The sequence below is a fragment of the Bactrocera neohumeralis genome, chromosome 4, assembly GCF_024586455.1.
Source record: "Bactrocera neohumeralis isolate Rockhampton chromosome 4, APGP_CSIRO_Bneo_wtdbg2-racon-allhic-juicebox.fasta_v2, whole genome shotgun sequence".
NCBI classification, from domain to species: domain Eukaryota; kingdom Metazoa; phylum Arthropoda; class Insecta; order Diptera; family Tephritidae; genus Bactrocera; species Bactrocera neohumeralis.
This window is the reverse complement of record NC_065921.1, coordinates 5393442-5416131: the sequence shown is the minus strand read 5'-3', so window position 1 is coordinate 5416131 and position 22690 is coordinate 5393442. Positions and strand designations below refer to the sequence as shown.

Below are 22690 nucleotides of genomic sequence, written 5' to 3'. Positions count from 1 at the left end.
TAATTGAAAGTGGAACCGAAAATGATATATACATACATATATACAAACGTAAATATTGGAGAAAGTTAAAAAATGTAAATGCATTTCTGCACTCACCTTGCGCTCATTGTCGGTGATGTTCTCGGCGCTGCGTGCCTTCCGACACAGCACACTCTGCGAACCATGACGACGCAGAAATTCGATTGAATCAAATCCTCTGCCCTCGGACGACACAAATATGGCCGAATTGATGCGACTACGTGTGCATCGTTCCGAAATGGAGGCAGAGCGCTCCTCGTGCAACATGTGGAAATGCTGGAAGCAGAGACACAAATACGTTTTCAGTGTGGGGGCGCACAATGTGTTGGGCGTATTTTTGTCGACAGGATACATGGGACAAAAATAATATAAAACATGGCGCGTAGACGGACGACAAAAGCATATATTGAAACTGCAAACATTTATTGAACGTTTATTGAAAAGTGAAAATCGTGCTTCAACACGAAAATTCGCTATTTTGATTTGTTGATTTTTTCCTTAGACTTACACATACGTAAATACACACAGTATATATGTATGTATGTACCATCAAAGGAATATATGCAAGTACAAACACACACCTCTAAAATAACAAACGTAAGAATCATTCAAAATTTCTACAAAAATCAGAAGCGAACGATTTGGAAAATTGGCGCAAAACGTGTTAAGCGGATGTGTATTACTAAATAATTTCTATTTTGCTTTTTATGTGTGTGTGAACATATTACATTTTTTGGTGTATTTACGTGTAAGTGTAAGTGCGCATAGTGCGTTCACAATCTCGTGTATGTTGGATTGAGTCTTACCCTTATTATATTTGCTGCTGAAATTGTGTCTAAATTGGTTTATGTTATTTATTAGTCTTTCTAATTTCAGCTAAGACTTTATTCAATAATAAAGACGCTTGCTTTTGGGTGTTAAAAACTTCGTAGCAAACTTAATATAGCTTTTTCGAGGTATAATAATAAATTTAGATATGAAGTAACACCTGATAATCTAATAATAAATGGTATTTGATTCGGCACGTGTACTGAAAGAGTTTTAGTGAGCCCATCTGAGTTATAGAGTTTTCATCAAGTCATTGTTCAGCTGTCGTCCACGGGATTAGAAACTTTATCGAACGCCACTTGGCGAAGTTGTCTGCGACTATGATACATGAAACACTACAGGTATATCCTGACAGCACAAAGGAATTGTTCTAGTAAACTTGGCCTAATCTAAGCTGCAATGAGATATGAACTCGCTGAAGCCCAACCAGCTGAAATTGATAAAGAAAGATTTTGCGGATTAAAGCCTGCAACTCAAACGATGATTGAAAATTTTTTATCTTCCTCAAAGATCTTCAAATTTGATTTCTTTGAGAGCCTAGAAAAAGCTATGCTATACATTTAATTAGCCCTCTATTTATCGCAAAGGTTAAACTGTTTATTCCAAAAAAAAAAAAAGCATTAAATATAATGCCAGCACTGATTGCATGACTAGATATAGCGAATGAAATGTTTTTTCCGTGAGTGAGGGAGTTGATATGTAGAGCAGCAAAAACCACTGCATTATAATAAGTGATCCGTTATACCGTCTGATCAAATTTGACCAGCACTGCAAGCAAACCAAATCGATACATTATTCTTAGATAGATAAAACCCTTTTCGATGTTCGCTTAAAGTTTTATTCGAAAAATTTGTTTCGTGTATCTAAAGGAATCACCGCTACGGAATCGTGAAAAATATACAGAAGCTTACAATTCTTCATGGAAAAATATACCTATGCAGAAAAAACGTTTAAAAATTATTCAATTTTATTACCAAAATAATCGTTCTCCAATAGCATCTTTTTGTGCGCTTTTGTCATTTTATGGTCGTAATTATCGCTCACCTCGCTATTCGTCGAATAATGTTCAAGTACCGATAAGCCAAAGAACCGAAGTAGTGAAAATATTGCTGCCGTTCAGGCAAGTGTTGCTGAAGACCGCAATTTGTCGATTCCAAAACGTTCTCAAGAATTGGGACTGTTTCGTCTCAAGCCACAACCTGACAAATTTTGAGAAAATATTTGGGCTCGATTTCGTTTACAATTGTTCTAACTCAAGAACTGAAACCACTGGACCACCGTTAACGTGAATTTGCTGATTTTGCCTTGGAATAACTTGAAAGCGACAACGTTTTTTTAAGGAACAAAACTGTCCGATCTGGTGCGAATAAAAACCACAAATTATTCATGAATAACCTTGACATTCAGCTAAATTGACATTTTGGTGTGGTCTTTCGTCTAGTGGAGTTGTCTGTTCGTACTTCTTTCGAAATGAGGCTGGTGACACTGTGACTGTCTATGAAGAGAGGTATAGATCGATGATAACCAACTTGTTTATGGCCTCAATTGAAAGAAATTGATTTCGACAACATCTGGTTCCAACAAGACGGGTCACAATGCACGATTTTTTCAAAACATTGTGACATTGAATGTCCTAATGTGATTTAAGTTCATTAGACTACTTCTTGTGGGCTTATTTGAAGTCTTTTAGCAATGAACCAGACTCTCACCAAGCTCTAGAAGTCAATATTGAACGTGCTATTCATGATATACGACCTGATTTAGTGAAAAAAGTACTAGAAAATTGGGCTCGTTCCTGTAAAAGGAGTGGTGAGGACCTTTTGAATGATGTTATATTCAGAACTTAATTGTATCGATTGTGCTTTACACCAAATACAAAACATTTGAATTACCTTAACAATTTGTGTCTTTTTTTTTTTTTTTTGAAAAGAAATCATATAACTCTTACTGGAAAACTCTGTATTCACAAAGTATTTTATTAAGGTCGTGAAGCCATCGAAAATTTGCTTCATTCAGTGGTTGAAACAGTATTGGCATCAGAGATATAGCAGAAGATCTCAAAATCTTTGGGGTATCGATTTAACAACAATTTTTTGGTTAATATTTTGGGTATAAAATTTGTCAATGTTAGACTCGTACCAAAAGACTTGAATCTTTTGAAGAGCTGCATTTTCAAGTCATATACATATATGTATATTGTATGAGAAGTTGCTTCCAAAACTGAGATTTGGAGTGCTGTACCATAGTAAATGGTAATATCACACGTTAGAGCTATCTTCGGAGTAATTCTCATTTACCATGGAACACATTTTACTTGCAAGTGAATACTGTGTACTCACCGGTATATGATAATAAATTGGTGCATACATACGCACATATAGTATGTATGTAGATTCAATGGCTTGCTTTATGGCTTTGTGCGCAATCAGGAGCGAGTGACTGCATGTTTGCACAGTTAAACCAATTTACTACCGATAATTTTGAGCTACTGAAAGGCATATTTTGTTACGGCACATGTATATGATAAGTTAACAGATAACGGTGGGCTGTAGCTTGACGGGCGTCAAGACTGAATGGACGTATCAAATTATGACTTGTATAAATTTGGTGGACGGAGAATATGACGCATGAGGGTTGGAGGGAAAGCGTTTATGTTTGACAACCACATACACAAGTCATCTCCGCTTTCTAGGTCACTCATTCGCTATAAAAGTATAAAATACCAGCGGAGTATGGTGAGTACGAACATTGCATTAACGAATCAATATACGGACAGTGTCGCATAGGCAATTAAGCGCTAATAAATTGAGTTAAATCAAGTCATTGGCTCATAAAAGCACAGTTATGTATCAAGGGAATTATTCGCTCTCATTATGAAAATATTTGTATTACAGCCATGAGCTATGTATGTAATGTGAGTAAAAAGCAAGCTTTTGTTGGATACTTACATATACCCTAAGGAAACTTATTGCGCAGGATTTTTTTTTTAGTTTTTGGTGTAATGTGAGTAAAAAATTGGGGCCTTAAGTACACACATGTAAAGAGAGTAATGCAAATTTTAATATTACGCTATATTTTGGAAACTTTTAATTTGATGTATTAGATTGCCACTATCAAAACACTCTGAATGAAACATCGAAGCTATGACGAACTGAGTCGCTTTAGTCATATCTGTTTATGTAATATACACATATTGAAATATAGATCTCAAATTTGCATAACGCTATTTTTCCTGCTCATTTTTAACAATATTTCCTTGATCTATTTTCCTTTTCTTTAAATAAAATTTTCCATATAATTACAAATCCTTTCATATATGCCAAATTTTGACTTTTCACAATTTAATTTTTGTAAATTTATCGCTGAATTTTGGATGTTTATTTATTATACGTATATTCCTACCGCTTTAATTAGCATTTCGACAGCTTAAATAAATATATATAAAGGCATTTGTTATTTCAATTTGCAACGTCTCATTTGTTTATAGCAATAAACAGCGATTGCTGACTTGAAATGTAAACGCGCCATAATTTTTCACATTGCTAATACATCACAAGATTTATTTAACCCAGCGGCTAAAGGTGTGTAGAATATTTCTACAAAAAATATGTTAACATACATACATACTATATGTATTTGAATATTTGTTCAATGATTTTTCAATAACGCAAAATTGAAAATTTCGATTTTCATAAAATAATTTTATTCGTTGTAATGTGTGCCTTGGGATGGCAATTAAAATTTATTACTCGATAATTGTGTGAAACGATTCACTGCAATCCGAGAATTATGATGATTGCGGGAAGTTAATCGACTAATCAACAATTTTGATTTATGGTTTGCAAAAAAATTATTTTCCATCATATTTCAAAAAAAAAAAAAAACAAGAAAAAACGTTAACTTCGGTTCACTGGTGCATTTTTATAGTTTGAAAGAGTATCAAAAAATACATATACTACATTGTAGTGCTGCAAAAACCGAGAGTTGTCGGCTCATAATTCCGGCCACTTTTTACGAATAGCTTCGCGCAAATTACCCATAACACTCAAATTCTTTCAATACAGTTTGAACGGTCGGAAGGAATTTGCACTACACCTCGATATTCGAAGAAAACTGTCAACATAACCTTCATTTTTAACCTTTGACGTGGTTTTTTTTTGGCTTCGGCTCACCTTTGCCATGATCTTCGGTCAATTAATCGTCTGTTTTAGAGTCGTAAGCATATATCCAAGACTCATCGCCAGTATAATATGTTTCACGACATCCCCATAGTCGGAAAGCATTGCTTCACAGACGATAACGCGACGCTGTTTTTTCGAAAAAATTGAGTGATTTTGGAACAATTCGTGCTTTAACTTTTCGTAGGCCCAAATGATCTTTCAGAATGGTTTTCACTGATCCTTCCGATATTCCAACGATGCCTGTAAGACCTACGACTGTTGATCATCAAGCAACAATACCTATATTTTATTGACGTGTTGATCATCAGTTCATGTTGATGGCTGTCTTGGACGTGGTTCGTGGTCAACGAGTTCTCGACCCTCTTTGAATAATTTGTACCAATCCAAAACACTTGCTAGTGAAAAACAATTATCACCGAAGACCTTTTCCAACGTGCTGAACGTTACGGCACCAGAAATTTTATTCCGCACACGAAGTTTAACGGAACTTCTTTGTTGAATAATTTCACTCATGATAAAAATCGCTGAATGCACTTTATGTACTTCAGACATACTAGCGATACTAAACACTAATAATTATGGTATTTTGTTGTGACATTTGATACATATGTACGTCACTGACGGTCATGTTGCGACGAATGGGTTTTTGCACGAAATTTGAATTAAAAAGTCTTACTATTTTTTGCCCGCAGAAGTATTTATCTCGATTTTGAGCGGTCAGTTTGAATGACAACTCTTTTATTCAGTATATGTGACCTGGTCTACGGAAAGGGGGCTTAGGTGTCAAAAAAAGGAGAACAATTAATGAGATAACGAGAAACTGACGATTATTTTTAACAGCTTTTCCCAGAAAACTAGTTTTCGCACGTTAGCTCCCTTTTCGTAGACCAGGTCCCATACATATAATTAATATTACTTGGGATCAATGAAATTATTTGATTCAAATTATAATGATATCTAATTTTTTTCCGAAGTGCAATTTCATGAAAAAATGTATAACAACAAAAATAATAACCATAACAATAAATATACCGATTAAATCCAATTAAATTGTTCGATTTTCCCACTCTGTGGCATTATTAGGTATATAATGTAATAGCGCTTCAATAGCTAATTGGCGTTTACGTTGATGCAACTAATTATTTCTTCTATTTTGAGGAAATTTATTGAGGATAAAATGCTTATAACAATAACACTTAATTGCAATCGATTGCACGAGAGCATTGGATTGGTTTTCCATTTATATATTTACATACTCATAAATGCAGGTCACACATGTAACTCTGTTTACCCATTGACATGTGCTTCTGATTATGCATTCCATACTCGTTCCATAAATAGTATACTATAAACTGTTCTGAGGAATTTTCACACATTCACATACGCATTAATAGAGGTATTGAAATAATTACGTAAAAACAAACTGGTTTTCCAACCGTCCATGCATGATTGTGTCGTTCCGAGAAAGCAAATTGTAACTTTAATTAATATTGGCATGTAGCACAGTGCATAATGTTTTGTTTACAGAAACATTCTGTTGGTATTGGAAATTCTTCAAATCGGCGATTAATTTTTTTTAAATGGGCTAATATTATCTGGACATTGTCAATCGTGTCTATTAAGAGTTTTTGCTTAATATTAAAAAAAGTGATTTTTTGTTAATTATCGAAGCTACATTTTGGATTAGATGTTGGTTTACGTCATATTCTTCCCTCAGGAAGTTCATATTTTGCAATGAAACGTTTCCTTAGTAGTTCTTAACAGATTGTATGTAATAAGAAGAACCGCTTCTCTTTGTAGAATACTAGCTCCTATATGATTTTAAAACCTGTACACTAACTTATTGAGTTTTTCCAAGATTACGGATTATCTATTGCTAACGCAAAAATTTGTGTTGAACGAAAAAATTCCGTTAGTTAAATTCAGAATACTAAAGCGTCAATCCAGGTGATGATGAGTGCCACCTGTTTTAAAAACAAAGTTGGTGCTATATCGGAACACTCAATATGAGTAACGAACAAACGTGATTAAAGAAAGTTTTCTGTTGCAAAAATATATTTTATTTTAACGTTGGCAGATTGGAGAAAGATTGCCTCCTGTTTAAATTTGTGGTCTATGAAATTAATAAAATATAACGAAATTTATTAAATATGCATCAAATTAAAAGGGCTTGTAGACTAGAAGCCTTTGTAGGGGTCTTTTTTAACATTTTCTGAGAAAATTTACCATAGTAATGTACATTTTTTTATAACATAACAAAGTAGAACTTCAAAGGATATGAAGCCTACTGACTTTCTAAAATAAAATAATATTTTTTCTTGAGCATTTTTGATAGAAAATTAGGTTTTTTTTATACTAAAATAAATAACTATTTTAAATAAAAATTATATTATATTAGGAACATTAGAAGGTAAGCTTACAACAAATTTCGTAAAAAAATTGATTTTACAAGATAAAAACAAATTTTAATTTGAAGTTTTCACTTAAAGTTTGAGGTTATGTGAAAAAGGTCTATGAACAAAAGTTATAGATACTTTCGTTACCCATAACATTGTCTTTTTTCTACAGCACTCGTAGTTTTGCCAGAAATCAAGATGAACCGTTTTTAACCCTTAAAAATTCAACCACGTAAATACCCTTTCTTTTACCGACCTCAGATCACCCGTAAATAATTTTTATACTTTTGCAACCTGTTGCTATAGAGTATTATAGTTTTGTTCACCTAACGGTTGTACGCATCATTAACTAAACAAGATAGATATAGGGTTATATATATATAAATTATCAGGGTGACGAAAAAAGTTGAAATCCGGTTGACTATCAGTCTCTGTAACTTGAGTAAAAATGTAGGTATCTCGATGAAGCTTGGTATGTGGGTTCCTTAGCACAAAACAATTTCGTGTTCGTAGATGGGCGTAATCGGACCACTGCAACGGCCAAAAATCGCCACAAACCGAAAGTAAGCACTAAATTAAGATATAAAACCGTGAATTGGTTTAGAAGATTGCAGTAGTAAGGGACACTTGTGGGTAAAAGTTTTTGGAAAAGTGGGCGTAGTCACGCCCTCCAATATGTTTAATATACATATCTCTTAAACCACTAAAGCTACAATAACCAAATTTGCTAGGCTCGAATACTATAAGAAACCCTACTGACAGTGTGAGAATGGATGAAATCAGAAGATATCCCCTCTCACTCCCCATATATAAAGGTACAGTTTAAAACTACTAAAAGCGCAATAAATTTTTCCTCCCAGATGGTATGAGAAGGTTTTATGAGAGTCGGTGTGAAAATTGCATAATGGGCGTGGCATCGCCCACTTTTTGGTGAAAACTAATATCTCGGGAACGGGCATACCGATTTCGACTAAATTTAGTATGTATTATTTTTCTGACATTCCTATCTTACAGTGTAAAAATAGGCAAAATCTAGAACCACGCCTACTTCCCATATAACACAATTTAAAATTGCATTTGATTCTTTCACTTTCCAGCGCACAAATCAAGAAGTGATTAACATTACGGAATAAAATTCTGCAGTAAGGATTCCCTTTAAGTGTGCCAAATCTGTTCAAGATCATAGGTACCGAATATGTGGACCCCAGTGTCTATAGTTGACTTTTGACCGAAAATATCGATCAATGTGTGAGATATATAATTGAAATTTAGGAATAATCCTTCTCTAAGGATGGTATGTCTGTATGCCAAAATTTTATTCAATCGCGCCAATACTTTCCTGAGACCCCGTATACCTAATATAAAGAGTTTCGAACTTCCAGGTGACTTTATGCTGGATATATCAGCCAATATTTGAGTTATCTCAATGAAATTGGGAGAGCGTATTTTAATAATTATAGAGTATTTTTGTGCCAAAAATTGATAAAATTGAGCGAAAACTTGACCTAGCCCTCTTGTAACCATTAACTGGACTTTCGAACATCCGGCTGACTTTGCTCCATATGATTGGTGATTGTATGTGTACCTTATGTTAATAGTTAATGGATAATATCGAGTCGATACTAACCTAGCTCCCATATAATACATATAATGACATTCGTTTTTCCAACAAATCGTATGCCGAATTTGTCGGCCAGTGTATGAGTTATACAAGTATAGAGTATGTGTATATATAAGATTTCTTAGATTCCAATCTTCTGGTTGACGTTTTACATCTTAAGGTATTTCCCTGGCTTTAATTCTAGCAAGTTGCAAGAGTATTAAATGTTCTGTTGAACCCGAACTTAGGTCTTCCTTACTTGTTCCTTAATGCTTATTTTATTTATTTATTTTATCTTTCGTTGTCGATCGGTTTCATTCTACTATGATTTTCTTTTTGTTTTCAAAACTTATCTATCTATTAAGAAAAATTTGATTGACAATTTTTGATCAAACAAATTGATGAAGTTGAGTCAATATTCAAATATTATTCATACGGTCACAACACACATACGATAATGGTATTTCAGAAATCTTATTTGTACGTTAAAATATTTTAAATTTTATTTTGTCGCTACAAGCCAAATTTCTATGGGTTTGTAACACTGTCTATGAAACAATGTCACACCATTCACATCATTATTTTGCACCTATCTTCTTATTACACCATTTTTCCAAACATTTATACAGGTTGTAACTTTTCTAAAATTTTACTTTTAAATTTTAATTAATTTGGTTTTAATGCTTTTCAAAACTTTTTATGTAAATTTAATAGCGGTGGTAGAAATATCTAAAATTGTTTGCGAATTTCACTGAAAATCTTAAGCAAATTACAAAATATAAGCTTTAAAGTAGTCTTAAATTTCAAAATATTGGAAAAATTTCTATATAACGGATAAAAAATTCATACAGAATGCTCTAGAAAATTCGAAGCAAAAGGCAAGCGAGAATATCGAAATAAAGTGTTGAGGAAAAATGAAAAGCATAAAAGTAAATATGGTAAAAATATAATTCTAAATAAGAGATGAAGAAGCAGGTACTTTTAATGTAAACAAGTATAGTATATATAGAATTTACATTTTTACAGCAGAACAAGTGTTAAAGCTCACTATGTGAAAGTAGAAGCGAATAAAGTTCAGCCAAAAGCGAAGCAAACTTCTCTAAAACTAATAAAACTTTATGAAAGAAATTGTTTTCTAGCTAAGCTTTTAGAAGAAATAAGAATGAAGGAAGAAGAAATTTAACTCAACCCAAGCATCCTTAATCCTTCCAATTATAGCGCATCGGGTGCTACTCTTCGGGTCATCGCAATTCGACAAATATCGGAACCAAACAATCAAGCAGGGTTTGAAGCCAACTAGTTATCTAATGAACAGAGTTCTTGCTTGTTGGCCAACAAGATGGTTGACTCTTGCATTTTGTACAGGGTGCAGTGAGATGCTGGTGATCGTGTCGACGCTAGGTATTTCAAGCGGTGGTTTTGTTTTTATTTACAAAGTGCAACTACTAAAACAACGCTAACAACAAACAGTAGTTGTACGGGGTGCAGCTTGCCGACGGCCAACGGTTGAACAAAGTACTTCCTTGGGAGGCCGTCGTGTGATTATCGAGTGCCATAGTGCTTTCGTTGTGCTTTAGGAAGAGCTTAAAAATCCCACTTACACTGCGACGTCCCACTGTTGAGTAGGGTTCGATTGAATCTTCACGCTGTTGCAGTTGCTGTTGCGGGTGTTGTGACCGTTGATGTGATTGTTCTTGTTGTTCATAGTTAATATAGTTAGCGCTATCGGTATTGAATGATTCGCTAGCCATCACACTGACGCCCTTGTAACGATGCAGCGACGACGACTCACGACTCTCGCGCGAATCCTCACGTTCGGCACACGAGTACTGCCGCCTGTACTGGCGGCGGCGTCGGAATGCGCCCTGACCCTGACCGCTGTAACCGCCAGCATAGTTGGTGGTCGACGCCTGGCCGATTGGCAGCGGTATGGCGCGATAGTAGCACGGATCGTAGCTGAATTGGCGCCGACGCCACTGCTCGTACTGACGGTAGTGGCTGAAGAGCCGTCGTCGCCGCAATATCAATTGCTTTTTGGCCTCCAGCAGTTCCTGCTCATCCTGATTGCTTGAACGCTCTGTTGAATTCTTCAATATACTCCGCTGTTGAGTGAAACGCTTCTGCCTCAGCTTGTGATCGACTCCGCAGCCGCCGCTGATACCGCCACCCGCTTTCGATTTCGACTGTGTGAGCAGTTGATGTTGTTGTTGTTGATGATATTGCTGATGCTGCTGCTCGTGGTGCAAGGAGTGGTGATCACGTTGCATTCGACCATCTGTGTCAATGTCGTTCTCATCGACAGCGCCATTCTCATCCGCTTCGCTGGCGCTACAATCGCTGTCGCTCAAATTATTGCGACTGTCAGCGCCGGCGCCACCTCTGGCAGCTTCATTCTCGAGTCGCAGACAACTGATGGCGCCACAGCTGTGCAATGGTGTCGCCAACGCGGCAGTTGGACTATCGATGCTATCGACTTTGACGTAGCCTTCCGATGATGCAACGCCATCACCATGCGCTGGTTGCTAGCTCTCCACATCGGCCTTATGCAGCAATGCAAACTGGCAGCCGCAATCGCGCTCCAGCTCGCGTCGCGGATATTGAAAGCAGCGATCGAAGATGCCACAACCCTCGCAACGCGGCAAACACTGAGCGCGTGCCGGTGTGTGTGCGTTTATATAATGTACGTGTATGTGTGAGCAGCAGCGAGTGGACACACACATACAAATGTAGTGGACACGCAAACGCGCACACGAGCACACACATTAATTGGCACGAATAACAAGCAGAAAAGCCGGAACAAAGAGAGAAAGAGAGAGAAGAGATAAGAAAGAAAAGTAGGAGAGATGTAAACACTTTGGCTTTTGAGTGTCGACGCTGTGTATGCAAGGACAATGAATTAACTATTGTACATACATAATAACTACGAAATTTTGATGGGTGGACAGGCGCAGCTGTCATATTATCTACCGCAATGTGGACTAACCAAATATATACCTTAAATTTATAATTATTACTTCTATAAATGCAAGTACTGTGTAGAAATTGATTCAAGCGCTACAATTTTCACATATTTTCTTTACTTAAATATTAAAATGTTATAAAATTTTTTATCACTTAATTACATAGGTATTTATAAAAGAGATGATTGTGCATAAAACCTTGAAATCCAAAAAATAAATGAAAGAAATAAATTGTCAAATCAGCGGAATGGGCCATGGAAATCATAACGAGCTTCTTTGGGGGTATCCATTGCTATGGGTTTAAGGTTAGGTAGCATGTATTAAATATGGTAACTCTGTGAAAGGACTCACGCCTCATGCATTTCGATAGAAGTACTTGACAGGAGGTGTGCATGGTATATAATTTGAGTTTCTTATATTAACTTGTTTTGAGCACAAGCAAATTTCAAAATATGTTTTGTGTAATTGTAACAAAAGGTTTGTGGATAATGTGTTTTGTTGACTATTGTTATCGTGAATTGTATTGAAAGTATTGAAATACTGAAACCATAATCTCTGTTTTAAGCGAGAAAATAAAATGAAATTAAATTAATTGAATTGATTTTTATTTAGAGAAACTAACCAGGCATAAATATTCGACGCAGATGTAAAGCATATACCAGATTGTTCAATAAGTTTTGTTGTTTGATAAGAAAAACACAATTTTATGACTCAAAAAACAAATTATAATTCAGTGTAATCTCCCTGAACATTAATACACTTGCTCCAACGATCCTCCAAAATGTGGATTCCATCCCTGAAGTGAGAATCGGGAAGGTCTGCAAAATACGCTTCAACAGCCGTTATGACATCTTCATTTGATGGAAAACGCTTGCCACGCATACATTTTTTGAGTTCTGGAAACAAATGGAAGTCGCTGGCGGCCAAATCTGGTGAATATGGTGGATGTTTCAATAATTCAAACTTTAATTCATGGATTTCAACCATTGTCAATATATTCTTTTGACATGGTGAATTGTCCGGATGAAAAAACCTTTTTTCTTCTTCTTCTGCCAACCGGGCCTTTTTTACGAATTTTTTCCTTCAATTGGTAGTATTCAGAATTAATTGTTAACCAATTTGCAAGTAATCCACAAACAAAATTCCTCTCGCATCACAAAAAACTGCCGCATCCATAGTGATGAAACGACGCACAAAACCTACTTTATCCTTTTAAAAACGCTCCAAATGTTGCTGATAAAGTCACATTCGAATGCGTTTTTGTTCCATTGTTAGCGAATGCGGCACCCATTGTGCACACAGCTTGCTAAAACCCAAAATTTCACTTAAAATATGACTCTCACTGCCTAATGATTTGTGTAGAGGCTCTACTAAATCTCCCTCAGTCAATCGACGTTCTTCCAAAACCATATCCTGTATTTTGGCTATGATTTCTGGTGTTGATGCGCTATTTGGACGTCATTCACGTGGATCGTCTTCAAGACTTGTGCGATCACGTTACAATTCAGCAACCCATCCTTCTACTGTTCTAATTGTAAGTGAACAATCATTATACACTTTTAACATTCGTTCGTGAATTTCTAAATACTACTAAATAGCTGGTAAACAAAGAATAAATTGACCGATTGATTTGAAAATTCACATACGCTCATATGAAGACTATACCAAAACGAAAAAAAAATTTTTTTGACTAGTAGCAACGCCTTCTCTTATCGAACGACAAAACTTAGTGAAGAACCTGGTATTTGATTCCTGATTTTTCATGATCATATGGAGGAAGAGACAAATCCAAATCTCTAAATTTAGTTCAATGTCCTCTAAACAAATATGTTGAAAAACCTGTTGGTAGTGTAATTTTAGAACTTGAAGAACTTTTGTTTTCAAAAGCACTACGATAATAAGCAGAATACAACCTTTATGCAGCTATAGAAGAGTTACTTTTATAAACTAAGTTATGCTTGATTTTATCCCTTCAACTCTATTTGAAGTGAGTCGTCATGAGAAGGCGATTTTGGGGGCAGTACCATGATTCACTGTCTAATTTTACACTCAAACGTAGCTGACTGAACTGATATTTTACCGAGTTTGAAACAAATTGAGTTACATCTTCACGCGTAGAACAGTGAGAGCAGACAATTTGCCGCATAGCACCTTTATACTCTGTTAAAAGCGCTATGAGTTGATTGAGGTGAATGAACTGACAGCGCTTATAGCAAATATGAAAATTTGATTAATTGTTGGAATATTTTGTAAAACACATATGAGATCTATAAATTTTCAATTGACGTGGCCAATTTCGGTATGTGCATATATAATATATTGTGACAAAAAGTACCCGGAAATTGTAAACAAAACGCAAAATATTTATGTATTCATCTACTTGTATACTATTTATTTTGCAGCCTTCAAAGTAATCCCCACTTAACACACAATTTTCCCTGTGTTGAAAGCAATTTTCATAAGCACTTTTTGGGATGGCCTTCAGCTCCTTTAGATAATTTTCTTTTAAGTCTTCGATCGACTAAAAACGAATTCCACGGATCGGCAATTTCAATTTGGGGAACAAGAAAAAATCGCACAGAGCTAAATCTGGTGAATACGGTGGTTGATCAATGATATTCTTTGTGTTTTTGGCTTTAAATATCATCGGGTAAAATCCACGAATTGTTCTTTCACAATTTCTTCCGGCCAAATGGAGCTCCTTATTGAACGTCTGTGCCTCCGGAACAAATTCATGATGCACCAAACCACAAATCTTGATTTTTGAGCAGCTTTGGCATGGTTTCTTTGATTATTGCTGACCTGTTTGCATGCCAAACTCATAAATCCATGTCTCATCGGCAGTTATAATGCTCTCCATGAATGTGGAATCAGAATTCGCACGTTCAAGCATGTTCAAAGGCATCTCTTTTTTATAAAAATTCAGCTTTATTGGGACCAGTCGTGTAAGAACCCGTTTCATAACCAAAATATATATCAAAATCAAGAAATGTCGAGCTCTCTTGCCATCTCTCTGACATACGCCTGCGATTTTCAAGCACCATATCCTTTACTTTTTTAAGATTTTCATCAGTAGAAGAGGCTTTGTTGAACTCGTAGGTTTGTGCTTTTGATAAAACTGAAACACCGTAAGCCTTTTCGAACATTCGTAAAATTCTGCACACGAAATGTGGTTAGAAATACAAAATTTGAGACAAATTCTTTTTTATATATATTTTTTATTCATTAAAAAAATCGCAGCGCACTGCTGAGGTGCACCAACTTAAGCAGCTGCCGTAAACAAACTGGTTGACACATTGCGCTCATATTTGGCATGATAATTAAAAACAGTTCTACCAACTTAGTGAAATGTATTTTTTGAAATTTCGTTTAGCCCGGGAATTCAACTATTTCCAGGTGCTTTTTTGTCACAATGCATATTGAAATAGGTTATGTATTGGTAACAAAAAATGCTAACATCTGCGTAATTTTGGCAAATCGCCAATATCTGCTGAAATTTATAACACAAACAACAATTAATGTCTTCGTAAATATTCCAATGCATTTATCACTTTTGCAAATTTTCAATTCCTTGGGAAATATTTCAGCGGTGGCACACATATAGAAATGTATGAACAACATCTGCGTTCGAAAGCTTAACCAAAAGTTAACCTTTAATGTATTTTTAAATAAAACAAACAAAACAATAAGTAACCCAATTGATAAACAAGTGATTGGCAGAAATTATGGTTTGCAGTAAAACTTTAATTGTTTGTAATATTAAAAGCTTAATAGGTGTATATGTATGTTTAAGTTTACTGCATAAACTAGTTAGCAAAATATGTTTGTGGGCATGTAACTACACGGAAATGCTTAAATTTTATATACTTTGTTGTATACAAATACGATAAATGCTGAAGAGGGTAAAATGGGGAGGAAGCATTCAACTAAGAGTTGTGGACTCAGCAGCCCATTAAAATAGAGGACTTACTAGCTATGCGAGTATGCTAACTACATATAGGTATGTATACATGTACGTGTCTTGTATGTATGCATGAAGTTAAATATATTTTATGATTGTTATCTAAACCGATATTTACGAGTCAGCAGGTTTAGGTTTTTATTAATAAAATGCAAGTAATAAAATTAATTGAATTGTATTAAATTTTGTAGATACCTTTACGAATATATCTGGGTGTAGGTTCTAAAAATATATAAAATACAACAACAGTAAAGAAATGTTATTTCAGTTAAAGCCGTGAGTTGGTTAGTACTATGTTTAGTTGATGAACATTTGATAGTTTATTGTTTTGCTTAAATGCGAAAAAACACAGTTGGGTATGAGTGAGAGGAGAGCTGAAGTGTTCGCTAATACATAAGAGACTATGTACACATTTATATTCTATATAAGAGAAGTACATAACTAAGTGAATGGAGTAGTAACTAAAACTAAGCACGTTCGCATGTAAGTTGCCACATCGGAAAGTTGGTAGTTGGAACTATTTATGCTAAATTAGTGAGCTAGTAGAAATATATTTGCGTTGTTGTTATATTCATTAAAGTGGAAACTTTAGTTTGGACGTTAACAGTTGTGTTCGCATGGAAGAAGAGCGTATATCGAGATATAAAAAGTTTGATTTAACCTTTAAAAAATCGATTATAATTTAGTTATTACATAGCTAAACCAGAATTTTATAACAAATAAATCTTTTATACATACAACTTGATCACTTCACTGCCTGATTTCTTCCTAAACGCGACTTAGGCTCCTCTTCCAAGCAAACTCAGACAATTGTCGCTAAGTTTTCAAAAAATACTACAGCACTTTATTTGTTGTTGTTGTTTAGTTCACAAATCTACCAAAATAATCACAAAAAGGTTGTAAAGCCTACGTTAACACAGATGTGCTGTATTGCGTATACGCCGTGTAGCACTGTGTGTTGGTAAGTTGCGTATACGCCGTGTGGCACTTCGTTGACACGCATGCTTTGCGTTCTACAATTTTTAAATAATTTTTCCTTACTATTTTCAAAAATGTGTTGTTTTAATATTTTTCCGATATTTTCGATTTTATAAAAATTTGTTATTTTTGTTTTTGGGAAACCGCACTCGCTTATGTAATAAATATTTTATAGGAAATTCCGAATTTTTGCTTCTATTAAGGTCAAACACTCACTAGCATGAGCTCTCATTTCGTATTCAACAGCATAAGGTGGCTAATGAGGCACGCACCTGGTACGCAATCACGCGCTAGCAACCAAAATGCAAAACCAAGGCATGAAAGGTGTATTTGAACGCTTAAAGAAATGCCTACAAATCATACCTGATGCGAATGTTGGCCGTTGCAGCCAGCGCCAGTGCACACCCCGGTGCCGGGTACCTTCAGCTGTTCGTGCTTGTAGTCCGGTTGATAGGGCAACAGCATGCGAATTTTGCCCCAACGATTGAAGAATAGCGCTATAGCACCAGCCCACACCATCAAAACAATAAGCACAATGCCGATTTCAACGCCGCGTATCTGAGTGAGAGTGAGAGAACCAGAGAGAAACAATAGATTAAATTCAGTTAAGCGGAAAGATCACAAACAAGCTAAATAAATTCTGCGAAATTGATATTACACCAATTGAATAAATGAAATCAAGTAAGAACAAACACACTTTTGCAATTCACACTTCAAATTGCACTCACACACACACACATATATACACAAATACACTAATAAATTGGCACGGCTTAACACACACTTACCGTTGGCAATTCACGTGGCCGTTGCGCCATTGTATTCGTCACTGTTGACGTTACATCGTCTCCATACGTGCCATTACCGTTCGCTGCTGCCGCTGCGCTAGCCAGATTGCCGCCGATAAGCCCGGTGCCAGCAACCCCCACACCACTTCCACCGGCCGCACCAGGCGCACCACCTCCGGCGATACCCGCATTAACATTGCCAACGCTGTTTTGGCTTCCCAGCGCGCCGGCCGTGTGTCCGGGCGCGTAGTCCTGCTGTGACGATGTCTTGGGCATATCTGAAAGCGTTGTTTTGATTGTGCCGCATTTTTGTAACGTTTCCATTTTGTTTTTCGTACATTGACATTGGTGTTCGCGTGCCATGCAGTTGGATGAGCAATTGTCGCAAACACACACACAAATACAGGCGCATACCAACCAGTCGCATTTGGGTGTAAAACAACGAAATTGCAGAAGAGAAAAGTGGAAATATGAATGATTGAATAGGACATTTGGGAAAAAGGCAAAAATTCGATTAGTTTTATTATTGATGTACTCGAATACAAGTTGATAAAGTTCTCAAATATTCTATTACAACTAACTATTTATATATATGTAATATATAAATATATATGTGATTGTCTATATAATAAAGTGTGTGTCTCAAAGTACAATGATGGCCAAACAAAATTCAACATCGCAGATACTCAAAAAATTTTTGGGACAGAGATATGTGAACCTCTTATTGCATATACTCGATAAAGCATTTACACTTACTATTTTATTTATTTTCATTTATTTATATTATATATAAGCCAATTTTTATTGCTTATTTAAAGCGTAGTATTTTCGTATTGCGTAGCGGTTTATTATAGAACGCCATTTTTGGATTAGTACATACAAAATAGTTTATACACAAGTATTTTTATACATTTATCGACATTAATTGGTTTAAGGGAAAAATAAAGATAAGAAAAATCGTAAAATTTTCAGTTGTGATGTTATTTAAAGTTTTCGTGGCAGTACATCACTTTAGTTTACTTATAAAAGCTAATCGTGGGTCTTTACTTAGTTGGAATCTTAAAACAGTCCAAATATGTCTTAAGTGATAGGGAAGATGACATTTACACTTCAAAAGTGGAACTACTTTGTTCTCTATTTCTAAGTTAGTAAATACCGTGGTTGATCAATGGCGTTAATTTTTGCCTTTAAATTCGGTCACAATCGTACTCTTTTTGAAAAAAAATCCAGCTTTAATACTCAAAATATCCACCAAAATCATTCGAACGGACTCGCAAGAGATGCAGAACTCTCTCACCATTTCTCTAACATTTGCTTAAGGATTTTCAAGCACCATATCCTCCACTTTTCGCAGATTCTCAGAACGAGGCGTATTTTCAACGATCTCTTGTCCGTTTTTAAAGTCTTTTTACCACTCATAGGGTAGTGTTTTTGTGAACCACCGTAAGCCTATTCCAACATTCGCAACGATTCCGCATACGAAATTTAATAGAAATACAAAATTCTTTTTTCCGTATATTTATCCTTTGTGAAAATCGCAACGCACTACTGAGGTGTACCGACTTAAGCAGCTGCTGTAAACAAACCAGTTGACAGATCGCGCTCAAATTTGGTAAAATAATTAAGCATAGTCTACCAACTTAGCACAATAAATTTTGTTTTGGAAACTCTGGAGAATTTAACTACAATTTCCGTTTTTTTTTACTATTTGGAGGTTGAAAAAATCCTGACAATTTCAGCCCAAATTAAATTAAAACAATATGCATAATGATCACAACACGCAATGACTTACGCCGACGTCGTCTGCTTTCTTAAAAATTAATTTTGGAGAGGAGTCAATTGTTTAGGATTTTAGACTACTGATGTTTCGGAATAACGAAATTGATCAAATTGAAAGGTGAATTTTGATATATTTTTACAATCTTTATTTATTCTTTCAAATCCATTTCATCTCCTTCAAAGTAATCCCCTCCCACTGCAATACACTTACGCCAACGAATCTTCCAGTCAACATAGCATTTGGAAAAATCCTCCATCATGATGGCCATCAGAGCCTTCATCGATTCAGCTTTTATATCCTCAATTGTGTCAAAACGGTGTCCTCGGAGTGATCTTTTGAGTTCGCTGAGCAGCCAGAAGTCACACGAACGTAAATCAGGTGAAAACGGTGGATCACGAAAAAATGCGCTAAGAGATGGTCCATTATCGTGGTGCAAAAACCAAGAGTTTTCGGCCCACAATTCTGGCCTCTTGAGTCGAATAGCTTCACTTAAATGGCACATAACGCTCAAATAATATTCCTTGTTGAAAGTTTGGCCCGGCGGAAGGAATTCATAATGCACCACACCTTGATTTTTGAGCGGCTTTGACGTGGTTTTTTCGGTTTCGGCTCACCCTTAGCACGATATTCGCTCGATTGATCGGTTGTTTCGGTATATCGTAAGCGTAGATCCAAGTCTCATCTGCAGTTATGATGCGTTTCATTACGTTTTGATAGTGAGAAAGCATTGTTTCACAGATGTCAACACGACGGGTTTTTCAAAAAAATTAAGAGTTTTAAGAACCATTCGAGATTTAACTCTTCTCAAGCCTAATTCGTTTTTCAAAATCACCTGCACCGATCCAAATGATATGCCCAAACTATCAGCCATGTCTCTAATAGTAAATCGACGATTTTTTGCACCATTTCTTTGACTTGTTTGACGTGATGTTCATCAGCTGATGTTTATGGCCGATTTGATACCACATTTTTCTCAAGACTCTTACGACCGGATTTGAACTCGTTATACCACCTGTATATATTTTTAAAAGACAGAGTTTGATACCCAAATGCTTTTTGCAATATCCTCAACGTTTCGGCAGACGAAGATTCATTCCGCAAACAAAACTTAATCGCACTTCTTTGTTCCATAAATTCAGACATAGTAAAAACTTTTAGAGCCTCACAAAACGACGCGTATCTTAATAATAATAAATATTTTGACGTAAAATTTAGCATAGATGTCACTAACAATACTATCAACTTACAGAAAAAAATTTACCGATTCGAAAAACACGCGAAGTATGAATTAAAAATTCACCTTTCAATTTGACCACAGTAGTACATATATAAATATAAATCCTTCAAATATTTTTATATTCAATAAAATTCATTTTAATTATAACCAAAAGCACATGGCAAACACACAACTTGCCAAGCAACAATAAATTCATATTTTGCATTATAATATATACATATGTATATATATATATTTTTTTGGCCACCACTGTTGTGTTTAAATATACATAAGAAATAAACCTAAGGGAATTGTCCAACTTAAGGCAAAAAACTTTAGTGTGCCCTTTTGGTGTCGAATTTCTTTTGTCAGCCCTTGCATATTTATGTCAAAATGTATATTTACTTACAGACAGAAATATAATGTGTGCTCAAATAAGTATTTTGATGATTACTTACCCAATGTACGAAATATGATCTGTCTGCTGCGATACTTCTTGCCAAGCCAAATGGCCGTCACCGCTATCGAGTACTGTGTGCTGGGCGATAGACGATCTAAAATGATTGCCTCACTATTGCCGGCGACATCCTGGACAACCCTGTAACTTAAATTAATTCAATTACCACTCTTTGCCACAAACTACAAGCGTCACACAGAAACACAAAGGATGCAGAGATGCATGGATGCTGGGTTGCAAGGGAGCAGGGAAGCAGGCTAGCGAACGGACGAGCTAAGAGGCTAAAGAACAATAAAAAAGCGAGAAGCAGAAGAGAATGACGCCGCAAAACTAGATGACTATGCAAGCAAATACCTTCAGATGCATAGATATGTATGTATGTACATAACTTTTGCTAGTTATGTATGAGAGGGTGAATGAATAAAATACGAGCTGCCACGACAAATCCGATTACAATGTTTTAAACGCAACCGAGCTAACGGTTGCTGATCTTGAGGGCAAGAGCTGTTTGACACAATAGTGCGATGAACAACCACACAAATTAGAGGATTGTGGAAAAAAGTAAGAATTTTCAAGGGAGGGATGGGGGATGTTTTGAATTGGTATTAGCAACGAAAACATAGGTTATTGGGGTTACATGATACAAATGTAATTTGAAGCAGTAATTGCTACAACAATAACATATTTACTACGCATAAGTGATTTATTTACATACAACAATAACAAAACAACAACTTCTGCCGTATCGAAGCTATAATACACTTCACAGGTGTGTTTCTTATATTATAAAAGGCCATAAGAAGATCTCTATCTTAATTTTGATCGATCAGTTTGTATGACAGCTATATGCTATAGTAATCCGATCTGAACATTTTATTCGGTGGATTGCAGGTTGCCTTCTGTGTCAAATTTCGTGAAGATATCTTGTGAAATAAACTGGCACAGAAGCCAGTATCATAATTCTTTTGCACCAGCAGTACTTGAGGTCCCCCAAAATCTTTACAGAAACTCAACAAGTGCTTGTACTCCTGTAACTATTTGTTACAAAATGGCTAGCAAGTATTTCGCGGTTAAAACGAAAGTCACATAAAAGTGTGCAAGTGGTTTTTGTTTGTGTGCTTAAAAATTTAATTAAAACGAATGAATGAGCGTGAGAATTCAATGAGGCGCAGAATGATGCTCAATGAATTGAAAAGCGTTCGTTTTGCTACCAAACAGCTCATTGTGGCTAAAAGGCGGGCGCAATGGGTGGCGTTGCTTGATTGCTTACAGCATCGTCCTCTCGACCATCTCGACTTTATTATTCTCGCTTGATTGCTACGAGCGGACGGCGGTGCATTAAACGAATAGCAGCAATTTCTTTTTAATTTAGTTGCTAATTTCGTTATTTGTATAACTGTTTCTCGTTTGATGTTTGTTGATACTTATCCACGCTCACGGCGTTGACAAGGATAAAAGGCGCTGAGACTGATGCTGTTGCTGTTGGCACTGCGTAATGACATTTTTAATGGCTTTAATGCTTCTAGC

General features: G+C 35.8%; 1 protein-coding gene across 1 annotated transcript in view; it reads right to left on the bottom strand.

The window, feature by feature from the left end:
* LOC126757664 (uncharacterized) overlaps positions 1 to 22690 on the bottom strand; it is an 85280-nt gene that overhangs the window by 5564 nt on the left and 57026 nt on the right. Inside the window, exons 4-9 of the mRNA XM_050471751.1 lie at positions 21165 to 21310; positions 17711 to 17988; positions 17286 to 17480; positions 16140 to 16166; positions 10625 to 11206; positions 97 to 294 (exon numbers count right to left, since the gene is read on the bottom strand). Of these exons, the coding sequence (XP_050327708.1) occupies positions 97 to 294; positions 10625 to 11206; positions 16140 to 16166; positions 17286 to 17480; positions 17711 to 17988; positions 21165 to 21310 (1426 nt within the window). The remainder of the gene's footprint in view (positions 1 to 96; positions 295 to 10624; positions 11207 to 16139; positions 16167 to 17285; positions 17481 to 17710; positions 17989 to 21164; positions 21311 to 22690) is intronic.